Below are 21,481 nucleotides of genomic sequence, written 5' to 3'. Positions count from 1 at the left end.
TTACATAGCTTTTCTACTTTATACATTATAAAAAGAAAAACAAAAATAAAATAAAAGTGATACGAGATCACATTAATTACAACCAAATCAATATCCCCATTCATTTCGGGAAATATCAATTAAAAACTAAGGCCATACTAAATACAAATTACATAATTCAAAATTACATAAAATAAAATATGACAATCATACTAAAATGCAGCATTAATATATGTATACAACATGCCATGTGATGTGCCAAATCGCCCTATTTAAGCTAATATCGTATATTTAGTCCGGTTTTATGGATAATTGCGATCAATAACTTATTATAAATCACAAAATATTACATAAATCAAATCTATGTCCAAGTTAATTACCCCAACCTAATTAGGACTCAAAAATTTAGTCTGCACTAAATATTTGACAATAATTCAACTTGATATTTTATTATTGCTCTTTAAACATCTCTTATTCATAATAACAAAGAAATAATTCCCAATAAGTCATAAAAATTCGAAAATTTCAAAATCATAATTTTGTATATTCTGGAAAATTTCCAACATTCCAAAATTTTAATAAAATTTGCCCTTAGAGTAATTAAATTTATTTAACAAATAAATCGCATAATACATAATTTTAACCCTTTAATTCCAAATTAAACATAAAATTATGTAATAAATCAAAATTAAAATTTTAAATATTCTATATAAGTTTCTAGAACCTGAAAAGACAAATATTTAGGTCCAAAAATCGAATTTACAATTATGACTATTTAAAGTTGCTATTTATCAATTTTACAATATAAAAATCAATAAACATCCAAATCAAACGAAATTTGACATGCAACTTTAGATCTGATGTTCATATCATATATACAATATTGGGAAAACTTTTCATGCCATAGAATTTATTTTAGCTATTTTTGCTAAAACAGTCACTATTTATGTGATTTTTACATCTAAAAGTCATAAATCATGCAAAATAAAACCATTTTATCTTAAAATTTACATACAGTGTGTAAATATTGCATGTGACAACATACTAAAATTTCATGGGCAGAGACGAAGGTAAACTAATTTTAACCAAAATACCTCCATTTAATCCATTTTTATCATGTAAAAATCATAAATCATGCAATATAAAACATTTTTATACGAAATTTTACATACAATAAGTAAAATATGCATGTGAGATCGTGTTAAAATTTCAAGGTCAGAATCATAAAATACCTTAAATCATCAAAATGACCTAAAATCAATTTAGGACCAGAATGTTATTCATGCAAAAATTTCGTGGCATTTATCCTCATAAATCACAAATTTCTAGTTTTATATGTTAACATATTAACTCGGAAAAACAATGACCGATTATGCATGCAACAACCATTGCTCTGATGCCAATTGTAAGATTCATTAACCTCTTATTAAACACTTCTAATAACTATATAAATTTAGTTTAGTCATAAACTAATAAGATCTTATGCATGCATAACAATATAATGCGAAGTAAGAAGAAAACCGATCTACTTATAATGAGGGCCGAAATAGGTATACTAATTGGTCTCCTACCAAATTAGTCTTCGTAAAAATTCGAGTGCTCCAAGGATGAATTTAGACCCAATATTAGAATCTACTCCTTAAGGATGTGTACCAAGATAACCCACTTAATACTTTTACTAATTTGTTACTAGAAATTAGTATAAGTGCCATAAAATTGATACTATTATTATATTTTACTACTTCTAGTAATGGTGGAATAATATTAGAGATTTGTGAGTTTTTCTTCTTATATCTTCTAAAACTATTAGAGAGATGTTCTAATTATCAATTATGATAATTGTGTAAGAATGAATGATGAATAAGAAGAGAAAAACTTCTCATCTTTTGCATAGGGTGGCCGGTTGGGTAGAGGAAAGAGTGCCCAATGCTTTTTCAAGTTTGTTCTTCTCAAGATGTAGGCATGCAAGCCTATGATTAGTAGGGCATCATTATGTTCCGTCTAATTAATAGAACAAAACACAACCAACCCCTACACCCTCCATTTACACGGCACAATGGACTTAAAATGGTCTATTTTAATTTTGTCAATTGTCAATTTGTATAGTGTGATATTTTGGTCATGTTACTAGACATGTAATTAAATAATGCATTTTTAACTTATTAAAAATCATTATATATAAAAAAAATAAATCACATACAAAATTAACTAGTAATTCACAATTACAAGTACTTAAAATAGGTCATAGTATTATAAATCCCAACAACTTGTATTTATAATAAGCCATTCATTCTTATTTTAATTGTTTCATAAACAATAAATAAATCCAAGTAATAAAACAATTTAATTACTTAGTACGAATCTTTTTTTTAATCGAATTACAATAAGATACGTATTATCACTCACAAAATCATTAGTTCAATTTTAAGGAATTAATTAACTTGTATCATCATACAATTAATTAATTAATCAATTAAGAGTGTTACCCTAGAGTTATGACCTTAAGGGATCAACTGATCACCACCGTCATACGACAGTAATGTCAAACTCTAGTCAGCCAATCATTACCGATTAATGTGGATCAGTTGACAATAAAATATTACTTTCCCTCATGCATTCTTAATATGAGATTTAAACATGTGATCGCATTATTGTCGAGGACACATACTCCAACAATAATGTCCATACCTCGATGTAAAAGCTGTCTTCGGTATGTCCTCCTCCCGAATCTTCACCTGATGATAACCCGGCCTCAAATCGATCTTAGAAAAGACCGTTGCACCGTTCAACTGATCAAATAAATCATCTATCCTCGGCAAAGGATATTTGTTCTTCACTGTAACTCTGTTAAACTCTCTATAGTCGATGCATAACCTCAAACTTCCATCTTTCTTTTTCACAAAAAAGACTGGTGCTCCCCACGGTGATACACTAGGTCTAATGTATCCCTTCTCAATCAGATCATCCGGCTGTTTCTTCAACTCCTCCAACTCTTTAGGACCCATGCGATACGGTGCCTTAGATATTGGCCCCGTCCCCGGTTTCAACTCAACACTGAAATCTATCTCCCTCTTTGGTGGCAAACCCGGTATCTCATCTGGAAAAACATCTGGAAACTCTCCCACCACTGGTATCTGCGCAACTGTCGGACTCTCCATACGATGGTCTCTCACATGACATAAGATCAACAGACACCCCTTCCTCAGATAAGACTTCAAGGTCACTGCTGCAATCAACTTAACTTTGGGTTTGACAACAAACCCACGATAAGACACACTAATCCCCTTAGGACCTCTCAAAGAAACCCTCTTTTGATAACAATCTATCTTAGCCTTGTACTTACCCAACCAGTCCATACCAACTATCATCTCAAAACCCTCTAAAGGAAACTCTAACAAGTCCACTGGTACCTCTATACAACCGCCCATAAGATACAGACTCACCCGACGGTATAAAAACTTCCTCTTTTACAGACTCATACTCACTCAAACCCAAAAGCTTGGCATGACTCGATGATACAAACGAATGTGACGCCCCCGAATCAAATAAAAAAAAGGTAAAGACTCCATTAACAAGAAAAGTACCGGTGATAACGTGAGCATCATCCTCTGCTGCTTTCTTCTCCATCATGAACAGCTTACCACTGGTCTTCTGTCCACCTCCCTGGACAGTACTAGCTGATGTAGACGGCTTAGCAGCCGACCCTGTTTATTGTTGTTCGTCGTGGGTCTCTGATATGAATTACCGCCATTGCGGTTAGCCCCGCTATTGGTATTACTCTGACCACCCCGGTTATTCCACGACCCAGCCGGCCTGATAGTAGCGTAACTCTACGACGGACCCAGAGAGAAGCTCCCCTGTGACGGTCTCTGAAAACCCCCACTCACTACACTGGTACACTCATGCCTCTTGTGGCCCATACCGCCACAGTTAAGACAAGACAAACCCCAACTGCCGCTACTACCACCACGGCCACGCCCGTAAGAAGCTCCGGCGCTAAATCCCGAACCTGAAGAGTACGCTCTCACCTGGTTATGGCCGCCCCTCTTGTAACTAGACTGGCCACCACCCTCACTCTCAGCTTTCCTCTTCTCATAAACTCTCTATCGGTTCTCCTTGGTCATCTCTACCAACCTCTCAGCTCTCCCGGCACGCTCATATACCTCCTTAACATCTGTAAGGACCCCTACGGGCAACTTCTCCATGATTTTGGGTGTCAACCCCTTCTCAAATCTCAATGCCAAGTTCTCTTGGCTCAGCCCCATGTCCTCTGCGTACCTAGATTTCTCGTTGAACTTATGGTAGTACTCAGCAACTGTCATGTCAGAAGTCATCTTAAAATCATCAAACTCCTCCCTCATCTTGCTACGCACATGCTCTGGTACAAACTCTCGCCTCATAGCTTTCTTAAACTCATCCCAAGGTATAGTAAGTAACCCCTGTTTCATATACAAGTCCAAAGCGCTTACCTTAACCTTATCCCACCACTCACCGGCTGCTTCCCTCAAGTAGAATGCATCTTATTCCACTCGCAGCTCCTCAGGGCAATGAACCAAATTGAGTATATTCTCCATCTCTCTATGTCAATTATCCAGCAGAATTGGCGCATCAATTCCCATATACTCCTTAGGATTAAACCTCGCGATATGTATACTTATTTTGGAGTGATCTGGTCCTGCCTCTTTATCTTTTCCGACTTTCTTCAAAGCCTCAATAAGAGCATCTTGATGCTCCAACATCTTAACAATCTCGTCCACACTCATGTTTTCGGCCCTAGCATAAAAAGCGTTTCTTTTCGGCGACATCTTGGAACTATATAAGAAAAGGTAAACATGAACATACATCCCATATCTCAAAACACGAAAACGGCCTGTATAGCACCTACTCGATCGAGTGCCACCACCTACTCGATCGAGTTGAGGTCACTCGATCGAGTTGCCCACTTACTCGATCGAGTGCCTCGACTCCAGAACCTGACCAGAAAACACCCAAACACGTACTCGATCGAGCCAACGACCCACTCGGTCGAGTTAACCCCACTCAATCGAGTGCCCAACCCTACTCGATCGAGTGCCTATAAACAGACTACTGCCCAGAAACGTAAAACAACCCACTCGATCGAGTCACACCCACTCGATCGAGTCACTCACCTACTCGATCGAGTGCCCCCCACTCGATCGAGTCATGCTGACTCGTATACTACTCGCATGTTCAATCTCACACTTCCAACTATTTATACTTTTATGCAAAACGACAAACAAACATATATATATATATATATATATATATATATATATATATATATATATATATATATATATATATATATATATATATATATACGGTATCTCTTTATATACACTAACAACAACTTCCCCTTTCATGCTTCTAATATACCATATTATAAATCAACTATCATGTGATTCATGTATTCAAACAACGGCATATATAATCATATCATCATCATCCTTCACCACACATCTCCTATCCTCCACATGCATGCATCCACCAATTCATACCACACATTACTATATAGATACATAACACACAAGGTAAACACATAGCGATCCCGACTCACACCCCATGGTGACCGGTTCAAAATTGTAGGGCGAGTTCGCGACTTTAGGACGTCTCCTAAGTCTTTACATTAGCTCCTACAACTCCTACCCGGATTATTTTTAGTTTGACTCCTTATGTTCATTAGGTTCATTGGTTACAGGTTTCAAGATCGTTTCTCTGATACCACTTTGTAACACCCCCATACTCCAAGTGCCTTAGCAGGACCACTTAAGGTATGAGAATGCTACCATCTCGGTTACCCGAGGCAATGATAATCAAATGGACAATAACAAAACGTACTTAAATAGTAATAAAGTTTAAGTGATACAGCCAAATCCAAAACTGAAAAAAGAAATACAAATATTCTCAAAATCCAAACAACTAAAAGCAACTAGCTAGTTCGAGACACAGCGGAAGACTCTAGACCACGTGATGACTCTATCCCAGCTATCCCTCGCGTAAGCCATCATACCTGCTCAACAACTGCTCACCATCCCCGAATGGATCACCACAGTTTTTAAAACAATTAACGGGGTTAGTACTGATTACACAAAACAACAGCTGCAACACAAAAACAATACTGCAATCAAACAATCTCCAAACTCCATCCCATCTCCACACATCTGACTACACACTAAAGTGTGTAGCCCTGCCAGAGTACCCATCGCAACAAGTACTCATCGCCGCCAGTGGGGGACCGCATCCGTTCCCATCTAAGCCCCGCTCATCTCCTTCGAGCGATAAAACCATGTTCATTAATGTGCACATCCCTTCTGTGGCGGATTCCACAGAAGGCGAACCAATGGCGTGAAGCCACTCCCGCAAGGGACTCTACTCAGCCGGGGACGCACCTCGAAGATCACAGACAGTTACACAACAATCAACTTATACGAACAACAATTACCAAAACCAATGCCAACAGGATAAAGATTCAACAACAACAACAATAGTCACCATCAAAGCTATGTAACCAATACTGAGTAGGGAAACCCTACCTGGAATGCAAACACCATAGACGGTCTAGCAGCTAATCAGAATCTTTCCTCAATGAATCCTCCTCCTATAACACGTATACATACAATTACTACCACAATCATACAAATCACCCAAAAACCCCCAACATTACCCAATTAGGGTTTAACCAAACTTATTAAAACATTATGAAAATTGTATAAAAAGCTTACACTCGATACGAGGATCACAACGGCGTAAAGAACGAGGCAATCCGACACTCTCGGCCTTGGGATTTGTTAACAATGCGAAGAACACGAACTACGTAACTTCTCTTTTTCTCAAGACGATCACCCTTTTATATTATTCTCGCATCATTAACAAAACCCGGCTAATCAACCCGTAAAACACAACTTACTCGATCGAGTGGCCCTTACTCGATCGAGTCCCCAACTTACTCGATCGAGTACCCTACAGACAGCCTGCTGTTTTGCGCGGAAAACTACTTACTCGACAGAGTAAGCCCCACTCGATAGAGTACCCATAGACACATAAAACCGTAGTATTACAAACATCATGATCATCGGGGTTGTTGTGCCCACCATATCCTCCTCCTTGGTTCCCTTGGTTAGGGAACAAGAGCTCCGGTTGTGCCCAAGATGGTAGAAGGCCATTAGGGTAATGCACCCTTGTGCGCCTTTTGGTAGGAGGGGGTATTGTGTCAAGTAGTTGTCAACCTTTGTAAAATTTTCCGTTAAAGATGGAGGATCAAACCATGGAAACTCTAATTGGAATGAAGCTCCTTTATTCGTTGACAACCTTTGTAATTTAGATTCGATAACTTATACTCCCTCTATTTTTTTATATATGACTTTCTCACATTTCGAGACACTCTCTTCTCTCTTTAATATCTCTTAAAATATAAGACTAAATATTATGATATGTATACTCATATGAAAGAGTTTTTCGTAAGGAATTTAATGGTACCATTTTTATATTTTTTGAACAAATATATTTTTGTAAATATTAAAGTCAAAGGTTTACCTCGTAAATGCAAAACGTCATATATAAAAAAGTAGAGGGAGTACGTAATTTGGATTCGATGACCTGTATCGAGCTCTCACCTGACCTCCCGCTTCTTGAATTCCGCCTATTGATCGCACTCTTGGTTTTCTTAACTTAAGCTCCCTTTCGACCAGAAAAAGTACTCCGTATGGAGCAAGATTGTTGACTTTTGTATAAAAGGTTATTATTAATGTTTTTTTAATGGTGTATCCCTTTATATAAAAGACAAGAAGTTGATAGTAATATACGGCTTTTGATGGTAATAGGAGTAATTGCAAAGGCTGACTATTGAAGCTTGTTGCCACCATAAATACTTGACCCTTGTGGTGCTATAAATATTAAGTGTGTAGCCGTCGAGTAAATGCAAATTGCAAGGCTTTGGAGTGTTTCTTATCCTCGTTTTTGCCCCCACCTTTTATTTGCTTCTCATAATAGGTCACCATTTTCTCCAATAATACATCTTCTTCTATACTCTTTACCTTTCAAACTCCCTCTTTTCTATTTCTATTTATGTAGCTTCACCTTAACTTTCTGTCTTTGTGTTTTGTTTCACTTCTTCAAGGAATAATAATAATAATAATAATAATAATAATAATAATAATAATAATAATAATACATTTCCGACCTAGAAATAAAATCTTCAAGTAAAAGCATATAGAAAACATATATTCATTTCGATGGGAAGACCACCATGCTGTGACAAAGAAGGAGTAAAGAAAGGACCTTGGACTCCTGAAGAAGACATTTTGTTAGTTTCTTATATTCAAGAAAATGGTCCTGGTAATTGGAGAGCTGTTCCTACTAATACTGGTATATATATTATATCCACATTTTCCTGCTTCTTTTTTTTTTTTTTTTTTTTGTTATTTATTTATACCAATAATATACAGTAGATGCTAAATTGCTGATGTTTAAACATGCCCTCTAAGCACATATAAAACGAAAACAATTATGGTCGTACCTACCTTGAGTACTCTCGGTTATTCGACATAGTAGCCGATGCGTAGATTTGTCAATACGGAGTATAATTCACCACCAACTGTTAGGATCATTAGGAATGACATTATAATGTTACTGTTTTTTGTAACATATTTAAATTTGTTTACTTTATAGTCTTTAGGTATCTCTTGATACGGTGCAACGATTTAAAAAATTCGGTGTTCTTCGTTTATTTTTAATTTTAAGGTACTCGGCAGTAGATCTAAAAAATCAACAAGGTAATAATATACTCTTGTTATTGATTTGTGAATTTGCAGGGCTACTTAGGTGTAGCAAAAGTTGTAGACTAAGATGGACAAATTATCTAAGGCCTGGAATAAAGAGAGGCAATTTTACTGAGCAAGAAGAGAAGATGATAATTCATCTTCAAGCTCTTCTTGGGAATAGGTAGGTCACTTTTCAAACTTCTCATTTTTTGTTTTTCCGTATTGTACAGACTTCTTTTGCCATATTATAATAGGGTCTTAAACGAGAAATTGTGAATATAAAAATATACTTGTAATATTATATTAATAATAAAATTGTATTGTATCATGTCGGTAGCATTTTTGTTTCAAACTCATTGAATACCTGAAATATAACTTTTGACTCATTAATTAAGCGTAAATATATTGTTGAGCAACATTTAAATTTCACAACTCACAAGAATTTTCCGGCCTAGATCTTGATTTAGGGTAAAGGTGGATAAGATAGTGAGACTCAAGTTGTATACAAGTGAAGTGATTTACATGTATTTGTAAATAAATAACTTCAATTTATTTGTAGGGTTGTACAATTAATATGATGAGAGTGGTAGTCAATTTGAGTACCAATAAGTTTATATCGCTCATTTATTTCACCTATGTGATAAATTTGATTTAATTTAATTATTCGGTGATTAATTAAGTATTGTTTAATTAGATTGAAAATGACGTAATGATTTTAATTGTGTAGATGGGCTGCAATTGCATCATATCTTCCACAAAGGACCGATAATGACATTAAGAATTATTGGAACACTCATCTCAAGAAGAAGCTGAGAAAGAATGAGTCAAATAGTCACCCTAACCCACAAAATCAGAGATCTCAATCCTCATTATCTTCACCATCATCTCCTGAAAATCGTAACTCGAGTAGTAGAGGCCAATGGGAAAGACGACTCCAAACGGATATCCATACCGCTAAACAAGCGTTAACCGATGCTCTCTCATCTATTAACCAGAAACCCTCCTCCAACATCCATGACTCATCACTATCCGGATCAAACCCATGTAACAATCAAACACAAGCATCATCAATCTATGCTTCTAGTACAGAGAATATCGCTCGATTACTCCAAGGATGGACTAGCAAGGTCCCTAAAAAAGAGTCATCTAGCTCGATTTCAACAGATTATTACTCTCTTGGGAGCACATTGGAGAATGATCATGCAAACTCGAGGGAACAAAAGCCTATTTTCAATACAGATCTCCTTACTGAGAACAATGATCGAGTTTTTCGATCACTGTTTGGGACAATTGAGTCTACGGAGTCTCCATATTCTGATTTTTCACAGGGCACAATGTCTCCTGAGGCAAGCTTGTTTGAGCAAGAAAGCAAGCCGAGCAACGTAGGACGTGGCACCACATTGTCAATTATCGAGAAATGGTTGTTTGAGGATTGTTCAATTCAACAGTGTGGCTCGAATGGACGAGATGAAGATCTCACTGACATGCCTTTGCAAGAACATGCAGATTTCCTGTAATATGATTATTTAGCAGTATTTATTTTTATGAAAGGGTTTAAGGAATATGAAAATATAGAGAAATTCCCATTTTCATATTCAATGGACCTTTTTTCTGATGTTGATTAGAAGTTAGTCCAGGCCTTATGTGTTTCAAACCATTATTGTTACTAGCAAGATCAGATGCTCTTATTTTGTTGTTTTTGCTATTGACATTCATGTAGCTAAGGAAAATAAACAAACTCCTACAGTCTTATTTCATTGTTATTTTACGCATATTGTTCCTATAACTATACATTAAGGCTTTGTTTTGTACTCGTATGCTTGTATTTTCACTGTAGTTTTTTTTTAATGAATTTACTACTCTTTACACAATATTCTTCATTTTCATACTAAACGAAAAAAAAGGGCTAAACCTTTTTTTTATTGTTACTTGCTTAGTTGTTTTGATAATAAAATTACCTACTATCGATTTATATTTTTGTGGGTTAAAGTCATCTACTCATTTTATCCTCGAAACCGGGGGTTAATTTATATGTGATTTCTTTCCAATTTTTGACTCCTATGGCAAAAACTAGAAGTCGTCTTGTGAAATCAAGGACTACTACAGCCATGGGCGGATCTAAGGGGGAGCCCGGGTGGACACGTGCCCACCATGAATTTTTAGGGATAAATTTTTTATAAGTAACAGAAATTATCAATAGGTTCAGTTGGTAAGCTCTTTAGTTGTTCTTTGAAAGGTTCCAAGTTCGATTCCTGTTTCTCCCAAGGTTTGAACCCTTGACCTTGAGGTTAGATACCATCTTCTCTACCATTGAACCACTTGTGCTTAGTGTTCATATATATAGGAGTATTAGAATATCATATATCTTATTATAGGAGATATTGTTTATTATTAATTACAAATTATATTTATTTCAAATTTAAATATTTCAGAAGAAAGTTCAAAATAAAATACTAATTTTTAAACTGAAAAATTATTAAAATTAGTTATTTTTCTATTTTTTGGGAGGAAAAAAATCAGTAATAAAAAAATGAGGTTTAAAATAAAAAATAATGTATCGGAAAAAATTTTGTGCCCCCCTTTCGATAAATTCCTGCGTCCGCCCCTGACTACAGCCTCTGTGGCAGCTCAGGTCTCCTCTAATGGTTGTAATGGTGAGGAAATTCTTGAGCATGATCAACCGCCTCGAGCTTCGGCGACAATGAATGATTTGCTTAATTCCGCCATTGTTACAGCTCGATCTTCTCATGCTGGTATAAATTCTACTTCTCTTCGTGCTAATAGTCCGATTTATGCTTCTAAAGTGGTTAACTCTGTTTCTGTCTCAAGCCCTAATAATTCTGATGTCAATAATTCTAATGTGATTGTTCCCCCCAATTCCGGATAGTTCTCCTGTTATGGAGCTCATAGCTGTACATGTTACGCATACTGATACTGATAAAGTAGATACTGTAATTGATCATACACATGATACACATACTGTCGAAAAAGTTGCCTCTCCATCAAAAGCTCGGAAAACTATGTAGTTAAGAACCCTACTAAGGCATGAATGAGTCTCTTTTATTGCCAAGATGTGCTCAGGCAGCTGAAATTAACATTGGAGAACCTGGTTTTGAGAAAGAATTAAAACTTTGGGAGTTCACAAATGAGTCATATTATTGGTGCAAAACCCACATTGAAAACTATTCAAGATTTTTTTTTTTGTTTTTTGGTGAAATGTGAGATATATATATATATATATATATATATATAGAGGCCGGATCCGGTGAGGCACCTCATTACGGCGAGGCGGCCGGTCTCATCAAATTCATTCATGTTGGGGCGGACTGTGAATGTTGCGCGCTTCAAATTTGGGCTCAAAATTTAGCCCACTGATTTTATTATATCCCAAATATTAAAAAACACGGTACTCAAAGTTTCTTCATCATCAAGCTACAGTTCTTCTTATACTTGCAGCCATCTTTCCCAAATCTCCTCCATAACCTAATCAATAGCAGCGATTGTTCGTAAATTCCAATTGCAGCGATTTGCCGATCAACACAGCTACAACAATATCGTGTTTTGATCAACAAGCTACAACAAGGAAACAGGTATTTGAGCAAATTGATCGACAATTGCAGTTATGATGATATTGTGTGATAATTTCAGAAGATTTGGTTCGAATTTCTTTTATTGAAGCTCTAATTATTGTTTTCTATTTCAGTTTTAATTTGTGAAATTTTGATGATAATCGAACTTCAGGTCTTTGTTTTGATGCTGTGAATCTCGAAGTCTATTTTGTGAATCACAGAGCTTCTTTTGTGAATAATTGAATTTTTGAGAACCATTTTGTTGCTATTTAAGATGGACTGTGATGATTACGAGGATCATTTAGCGATTGTGGATATGTTAATGAGAAGATTTTAGTGTTAAGCTTGTCTGGGTAGCTTGTTTTTGTTTGCTAATTTGATGAGATATAAGTATCAACTATCAAGTACTGAGGATTTAAGCTTCTTACTCGATTTCAAAACACATTTATGTCATTGGGTTTTATCCCAATCATGAAGTTCAATACAAGGGAGTTGTTCATGGTTGGCGCAGTTCTTTTTGTTTATTTTGTTCTTTGCCTTATTTTGTGAATCTCAGTTCTTATTTTGTGAATCTCATACCTTATTCAGTGAATCTTAAGGCTTGTTTTGTGAAACTTGATCATCATAAGTGGTTAAAATCACCTATTTTGCTCTTTTCTTTATTAGGTGAATCTCAGACTTTGTTTTGTGAATCTCAGACCTTGTTCAGTGAATCTTAGAGGTTGTTTTGTGAAACTTGGTCATCATAAGTGGTTAAAATCACGTTTTTTGCTCTTTTCCTTATTTGGTGAATCCCATACCTTATTTTGTGAATCTCATACCTTATTCAGTGAATCTTAAGGCTTATTTTGTGAAACTTGATCATCATAAGTGGTTAAAATAACCTATTTTGCTCTTTTCTTTATTAGGTGAATCTCAGACTTTGTTTTGTGAATCTCAGACCTTGTTCAGTGAATCTTAGAGCTTATTTTGTGAAACTTGGTCATCATAAGTGGTTAAAATCACGTTTTTTGCTCTTTTCCTTATTTGGTGAATCTCAGACCTTATTTTGTGAATCTCATACCTTATTCAGTGAATCTTAAGGCTTGTTTTGTGAAACTTGATCATCATAAGTGGTTAAAATAACCTATTTTGCTCTTTTCTTTATTAGGTGAATCTCAGACTTTGTTTTGTGAATCCCAGACCTTGTTTAGTGAATCTTAGAGCTTGTCTTGTGAAACTTGGTCATCATAAGTGGTAAGGACTAGAGCACACCTCGAGAATCAATTTCTTCAGTCGTTCCTCTAATGGCAGGGGGAGTAGAGATAACGGAACAACTCACATGATGAAAACTAGTGGAATGATTTAATTATTTTAAAACCAATTAGCTCAAATGGCAGAGCGTTGTGCAATGCACAAGGTGTGGGTTCAATTCCCATGTTGGTTATTGACTACTCTTTTGTTACTTCAAAGCCTAATTGGTATTTCTCTAGTGGACTTTTGGGTTTTGGCATTTTCTGTCATGTCCAATTGCACCCAATTTAGATAATTTCTAACATTGACTTTACAAAGGACTCAAAATTGTAATCCTTTGCTCCTTTAGTGGCTCTGACGACGTTTTGGCTTATGCACGCCGTATGTGCGCATCTAAGTTTGAGCTTCTTCTACTCATCCTCAATTTTGCACATCTAAGTACGGATTTGGCTAACTCATCCTCAATGTTATTGTATTTAAGTTTAATACACTAAATTCTTAAATTAACTAGGCTATATGAGATTCGAACTCATACCTTTGTGCAAGATTTGCACATTGCTCTCCCATTTGAGCTAATAGCCTTTAAGATATACGAGTACATAACAAAGATTAAATAAGGGGAACCAGGTTTAGGGTTCACAAAATATACTCCAAGCTTCACAAAATCAAGTCGAGGTTTCACAAAATTAGGTTTATGTTTGAACCTTATTTTGTGAATCTTGGAGCTAATATTGTGAATCTTGGAGCTAATCTTGTGAATCCTGGACCTAATTTTGTGAACCGTGGACATAATCTTGTGAATCTTGGACTTGATTTTGTGACTTGGGGCTAATCTTGTGAATGCTGGACTTGATTTTGTGAATCTAAGACCTAACTTTATGAAACTGGGTCTTTATTTTGTGAATTTAGGATATGATTTTGTGAATCTCATTCAAATCAGTGTTAAAGAATAGCCACATCAACCACACTCATTTTTCACCATCATCGAAATGTAAGGACTAGGTGAAGATCAAACCAAGGATTACCTCTTGTGCCTCCATAGTGAGGTTGAGTGTCCCAAAATTGTCAGCAAAATGAGCTCAGGCCAACTCATCAGCAGTATCAAGGGAGACATATATGTGCCTAATCGCCTCGTTCAATAAACAAGATTGTTAAGACGGTACTGATACACCAGAAACTCCAGTTTAACGGAACTCAAACTACACTGAGAAATTCCCTGGAGCTTTCATCACAATCGGTTTGCACCACTATGATTAATTGCAACAGTGAACCAACCAAGGGCAAGGGAGAAGATTCAATCAAAATGATCACTGTTTAGAGATAACGAAATCGCAGCATATCCAGAAGACCAGAACTGGCAAACGAAACATTCCAATCGGGTTATCACATGTTCGAGTCATTTCCAGTGAGGTGCTCTTGGATCATTTCAGGTACGAGTCAATTTGGGTTTGGACAGTGAGGTGCTCTTGGATCATTTCAGGTACATGTTCCCCAACTCTAGACATGGATTTCAGCTCGGAAATCACCGTCCGAAGGCTTGCCACTAACACTCAAGTACACATCGCATTGATTTGAGCTGAACATGAATCGTGACAAGATGTTCTTTGTGGCCTGCTTTATCGAGCATTCGAATGTTCCGAAGGGCAGGGAAAGTAGTTCTCAGGAAACTTCCATTATAAGTTGCCAAGTAAGGCTCATTACCAATCGCAACATATCTCGTATATAGCATAGCAAGAATCGGACACATAGATGCAAGATCCTTTTTAAGAAACAAACGTACACCACCAATCTTTGGTTAACTGGTTTTAGCCCGATGATAGAGACGTGGGGTTTGTGATGGTAAGTCCGTAGTACGAAAACCCCTACCCTTGTGCCACCATTCACTAAAAATAAGGTAAATAAACAAGCCTAAACCAAAGACTTAAATACATCTTCTAAGTGTAAAGAAATATGGATTCAAATTTGTTTGAGATTCCACATCAAACAATCAAAGAATAATCTGTGACTATATGGCAAGACGATGGTTAAAGAAACAAAGTAATTTTTCAAGCGACTATTTTTTGCGAGTTCTCAAGGAGGGGAAAGCAAAGAAGTACACACCAAGACAAAAGAAAGAAAAATCAATCAACAATTCAAGAGCAAAATCAAGCAGAATGGTTTAATTGTAAGTCAAAATTTTGGTTAGAAAGTTCCAAGAGGCGTGTATAATGTGACCTATGTTGATCGGACGCATCTACAAGTATCTAAGTGTTTGAATTTAAGACTTGACTATAGTTTATCAGAAAAAACATAATCCATCCCATCTATAGTTTCCCCACTTAATGATGTCGACTTTAACCGATATTTGCTCACAATTTAAACTATCTACAGCTATTTTACAATGATGATATGAGAATAGCAGTTTTGAAACATTAAGCATAGACTTGGCACAAATTCTCATTTTGACGGATACTTTTCGTCACTTCAAAAAGACCTCTCACAAGCTGCAAGTGAGAGAGCAAGTGGGGAAGGGGTTGTGAGAGGTGTTTTTGAAAAGACTCCTGGCGAGACTTATTGCTCAAACTTGGTTGGTTGCTACGTGGTTGTACGCTTAAAAATCAAGCTACAGATTAGTATGACAACAAGAGGGTCAAGTGGATCAACTGCTACAAGGTAGTAATTTGGCTATACAGTCTACAAGTTGTACATCGGTATTGATATTTCATAGATACAAGGAAGGAAGGAAAGAAGGAAGGAAGGGAGGGAGGGATAACCTGATATTGACATGGTTGTTGTTAAGATGTTCGGTAACGTTATCGGAAACCCATTGTTTAGCAGCCTTGGTGCTAGTAGCAAGAGTATAAAGCATGTCATTAGGAATACCAACCATAACCTCAATACGAGTCTTACCAATAGCCCTTAAAGTATCATAATCAGCATCAAAAAGCTTTACTTTTTGAATACCATTATCAGCTAACATTTTAACAACTATGTTTGCATCTAAAGGATGGCTTGCTTGTGTACCCCAGTTTGCACCTATTCCTTTCACTTCATTCACCATTATTGATATCTCCCATAAAATACCTAATATCAATCTAATACCAGAATCATGATCGCATCATGATCGCATTAGACAGGTGTAAGAAAATACAACGCCGGACAAAGAATGCTTACATCTGAACATTAGTGGATCGAAATTACCTAACTTTCGGATGATAATGGAGATCGAAAAGCTCAGTGGTCATGGTGGACGGAAACTCGGTGAGAAATGGCGGCGAAATCTGGGCTGAAGAGAGGGAAATTGAACGGAGTAAACGCGATCGAGTAAATGAATAAGGGGAAATCAACAGTTTGTTGGGTTATATAAAGGGACACGTGTCAACATCTGAGGCACTTGTAGTTGTTTAATCCAATGGTTTAGAAGGTGTCCAGCCACCTCACCCTAAGAAGGGTGCCTCACATGATTCAATCTCTCTCTCTCTCTCTCTCTCTCTCTCTCTATATATATATATATATATATAGAGACGGAAAGATATGTTTTTAGATCTCGCATTGAAAACCCTCCTTCTTAATCTTAAATTTAAATTTTTTAAAGATAATACAGATCTAATCTATGAGCAGATGTATATATAGATAGTCAAGGATCACTTGGGTTTTTAAACGAAATGCACTAAGTTAAAAAAAAAATGGCAAAAAACAAGACATGGACTGGCAAGATAAATCGTGTAATTTTATGGTAAAAAAATAAGGATATGGAAAACAAGACAAGGATTCTTTAGAATTATCTCTCTCTCTATATATATATATATATAGAGAGAGAGAGAGAGAGATTGTATATGTTGCTACTGTTAGTTATCATTTCAATTCATCTGTACTTGCAAGGATGTTTTTTTTGTACTTCATGTTTGATATAATAGATCTTACTTTGACCTCCCTTCGCTTCTAACTACCAAGTTTGTGACTGTGCTTTAGCTGCAAAAGTAGAATTCACATAAATTTCTGAAGCCTAAATGTGTTAGCTTTGTCATATACATTGTGCCTTAATGCCAATGTCTTTTGAAGATAATTTGTGTACTCCGAACGAGAATGTGCCCTTACATGAGTTTATGGAGCAGATTTGGTATGATACACTACTTGCTTTCTCGACACCTCCAGTTCAGTATACAATCAATCACATTCTGCTGCCATTGCTCCAATCAGACCTACTGTCTCATACACTGTCTACTAAAGTGACAATCAAAGAACAGTTAGCGAGTCTCATCTAAACTTCCACACAGGTAGCATAAACTATCAGTCACCACACCAAACTATCACTTTCGATTCAATTGAAGCACGGTAGCTGAAAAATTGAAGCACGGTAGCTGAAAAACTGAGAAGCGTAAAAAAAAGGGATGACAAAAATCAGGAAGACTTTTTTGAGTGAGAGATAGGAAGAGACATAAACAATTGTGTTATCTGGATTGATAAGTCTTAAAAATTATCGTAGTATGTAGTGTTGCACTGTCGTGAATTAGAGAAGAAATCAATGTTGCATTTCTTGAGCGTGGTTGGATAGTTTTAATCGTGATGTTCAACACCATGATGATGAGTGATGACCATTCATAACTTTTTTCTTTTTCTTTTTCTTACAAAGAAAAATGTATTAAGAAGATTATATTATGATTACTATTTCCATCGCCAAGAAAACCTTTGGCGCCAGAATGCTCTGAAGACTTTGCCAGTCCTCCTTGATTCATCAGATATGCTTGCATGTGGTGAAGATCTTGGACTAATTCCTTCTTGTGTTCACCCTGTGAGTTGTTTTTATTTAAACCTGCTCAGTTGAAATCTTCTCTCTTTCAGCTTTTATCGAGGTATTGATCAACCTCTAATGCTGCAGGTTATGCAAGAGCTTGGCTTAATAGGCTTACGAATTCAACGTATGCCAAATGAATCTGATCTGGAATTCGGTATCCCTTCTCAGGTAGCATAAACTATCAGTCTTGCTCCTGTTTTAGATGATGAAGGTGATACGTCTCAGTTTTTATTTACAGGAGTCAAGGGTACACCTGTAAGTGGACTAAGCTGTTGGAAAGGTGTTCTGATATATTTTTTTACTCCTAAAATAAGAGGGTTTCTTATTATGCACTCCATGTATGAGAATTACTTGATCTGTCCAGTGAATAACTGCGCAGTAGAGTGTAAAATGAGCGTAGAATATGGTTTTGAGGAAAATAAAGAAAACCCATCTGAGCTAGTGAGTTTTTACTAACAATGAGAGTTCGTCAAAAGCTAGTTGTCTACAATGGTTTTTAAGGCATTTACATATGTAATTTAACATTGGACTAACCCGAATGCAGTAGAGGTTTTCTACTATACCTGAAAAGGGTTACACATGCACTGACTCACTGAGCCTTGTTAGTGCTAGTTTGGGTTGAAAAATTCTTATCTACGAGTATAAGTTGTTATTTGTCTACTTTCATATCGGATTTGGCCATTGTCGTCTATTAGCTCAAAAGGTAGAGCAATGTGTTATTGCACATGGTGTGGGTTCGAGCCCCACATAGACGAACATATATAAAGCACTAGTTACACTTTGTAGTAACATTAGTTGTTCTATGTGGTAACAATAATTATCGAACAAAGTGATGCTAGCTAAGAATAACACTAGTTATTTGATAATGTAACATTGTTTCGTATATATAATAATAACACTTTTTATTTGATAAAGTAACACTTATGTTACATATATTGATAATAGAAGCTCATGTAGGAATTGAACCTACATCCTTTGTGCAATTGCACAAATGCTCTACCAATTGAGCTAATGAGCTAGTTTAGTAGAAACCGAATATTCCACCAACACACTACGATTGATGTAATGGCCACAATATAAGTTTATAAGTCACCACTTCACCCGAGTATTCGAGTCATATGTTTCTCATGTTATTCCAAAGAGCGTGTAGTGTTATTCCAAAGAACTTGTCATGTTATCACATAGAGTAACCGTGTTATTCTATTAACTTGTTACGTTATTCCATAGAGCCAAATAATATTCTGTGACACAAAAGCCAGGTATTATAACACAATATCCTATTATGATAACATAGTTATAGTTACGGACTATAAAGCGCGAAAAACCAATTCTATTGATCTGAAGACAAACTAGTTCCGTCGATGACCGTATAAGGCACATTATATGCATTTAAAATCTGAATAAGGTATGAGATTCACAAAATAAGGTATGAGATTCACCAAATAAGGAAAAGAGCATAAAAGGTGATTTTATGACCAAGTTTCACAAAACAAGCTCTAAGATTCACTGAACAAGGTCTGAGATTCACAAAACAAAATCTGAGATTCACCGAATAAAGAAAAGAGCAAAATAGGTGATTTTAACCACTTATGATGATCAAGTTTCACAAAACAAGCCCTAAGATTCACTGAATAAAGCATGAGATTCACAAAATAAGGTCTGAGATTCACCAAATAAGGAAAACTACAAAAAAAGGTGATTTTAACCACTTATGATGACCAAGTTTCACAAAACAAGCTCTCAGATTCACTGAACAAGGTCTGGGATTCACAAAATAAGGTCTGAGATTCACCAAATAAGGAAAAAAGCTAAAAAGTAACAGCAAAAAATTCTACTATAAAGTTCCTGAAATAGAAACTAAGCTGTAAAACATCAAACATAGAATGCCCTCATTCTATGTGATTCACAACACAAGGACTAAGATTCCCAACACTTATGGTGACCAAGTTCTAGAAAATTATCTTACAAGTTCACAAAACAAGCTCTAGGATTCACAACACAAGGACTGAGATTCACAAAAATGAGGCAAAGAGCAAAATAGGTGATTCCTAACACTTATGTTGACCAAGTTCTAGAAAATTATCTTACAAGTTCACAAAACAAGTTCTAGGATTCACAACATAAGGACTGAGATTCACAAAATAAGGCAAAGAACAAAATAGGTTTGCAAGTACTATATAGTGAAAACGGTCAAACTCAGCATTGTTTGACCACCAGAGTCAAATGGGAAAAATATAAAAGTGATAGGGAGCATATAAAGGATTCGGTACAAGTTAGATAGGGAGCGAATGAAGAAAGGAATGCACTAATTTCAGAAATTTCACTTGATCAATGACTTTGTACTAAGCAATTTTGTATACTTGAAACAAAGAGGTACTCTCGAATGATATATTTGCAGAGATTAAAAAGGGATGATCGGTGTAAGCACTGCAGCTCTCAATTATTGTGTGTGTTTTTAGTCTGCTTTGTTTTGGAAATGGACAAAGCAAGGCGATTTGCTTATCAAGTACAACATCCATTAGGGATCAAGAAATTGCACCAGTCCTCTACCACAGTGATCTAACAATGAAAACAATGTGGAAGTGCAGATTGAATTGAAACGATAGTATCAGTTAAATATCTTTGGATGTGGAAAAGACTACCAGAAGTTCAACAACTAACCTGTAAGATGCATTTGGAATCTTAAGCTTATGGCAATATCAGCCTACTTATCCTCGAACTCATACGCCACAATTTTCAAGCAAGTAAACGGGGACATTTAACACGAGCAAACATCATACTACGAATCAGAACTAGAAGTCCAAAGCGACAAGTTATCGATAACAAATACGGTGACTCAAAGATTAGCACTTATAAAAGAGGTCAACCAAATACCTGGTCCTTCTCCAAGAGCGATTGTTGCAGTGTCTCAAGAGCATGTTCTTTGGGTTCCAAAGAATGACGCAGCTCTTGATATTATCTCGAAGCCTGTCGATTAACGATCTTATTCAAACTAACGACCAATTTCTTTATTTAATGATATATTTCTCCTATTATGAGAAAAAGAAATGATTGCACAACTGAAATTATGCCGAAAATCGGAAATAAATCAATTAAAAACATTAAACCCTCTAAACACAATAAGAAGGCAGGAGAAACAACAGAGC

General features: G+C 36.0%; 1 protein-coding gene across 1 annotated transcript; it reads left to right on the top strand.

Moving 5' to 3' along the window:
* Nucleotides 1–8,012: 8,012 nt before the first annotated feature.
* On the top strand, nt 8,013–10,548 carry LOC141611833 (transcription factor MYB30-like). The gene is made up of 3 exons (XM_074430471.1): nt 8,013–8,364; nt 8,811–8,940; nt 9,487–10,548. The coding sequence occupies exons 1-3, from the start codon at nt 8,232–8,234 to the stop codon at nt 10,274–10,276; spliced, it is 1,053 nt and encodes a 350-aa protein (XP_074286572.1). The 5' UTR covers nt 8,013–8,231; the 3' UTR covers nt 10,277–10,548.
* Nucleotides 10,549–21,481: the final 10,933 nt, after the last annotated feature.

Source organism: Silene latifolia, chromosome 11, assembly GCF_048544455.1.
Source record: "Silene latifolia isolate original U9 population chromosome 11, ASM4854445v1, whole genome shotgun sequence".
NCBI classification, from domain to species: Eukaryota; Viridiplantae; Streptophyta; class Magnoliopsida; order Caryophyllales; family Caryophyllaceae; genus Silene; species Silene latifolia.
The sequence above is the reverse complement of the archived record's forward strand: the minus strand, read 5'-3'. Positions and strand labels throughout refer to the sequence as shown.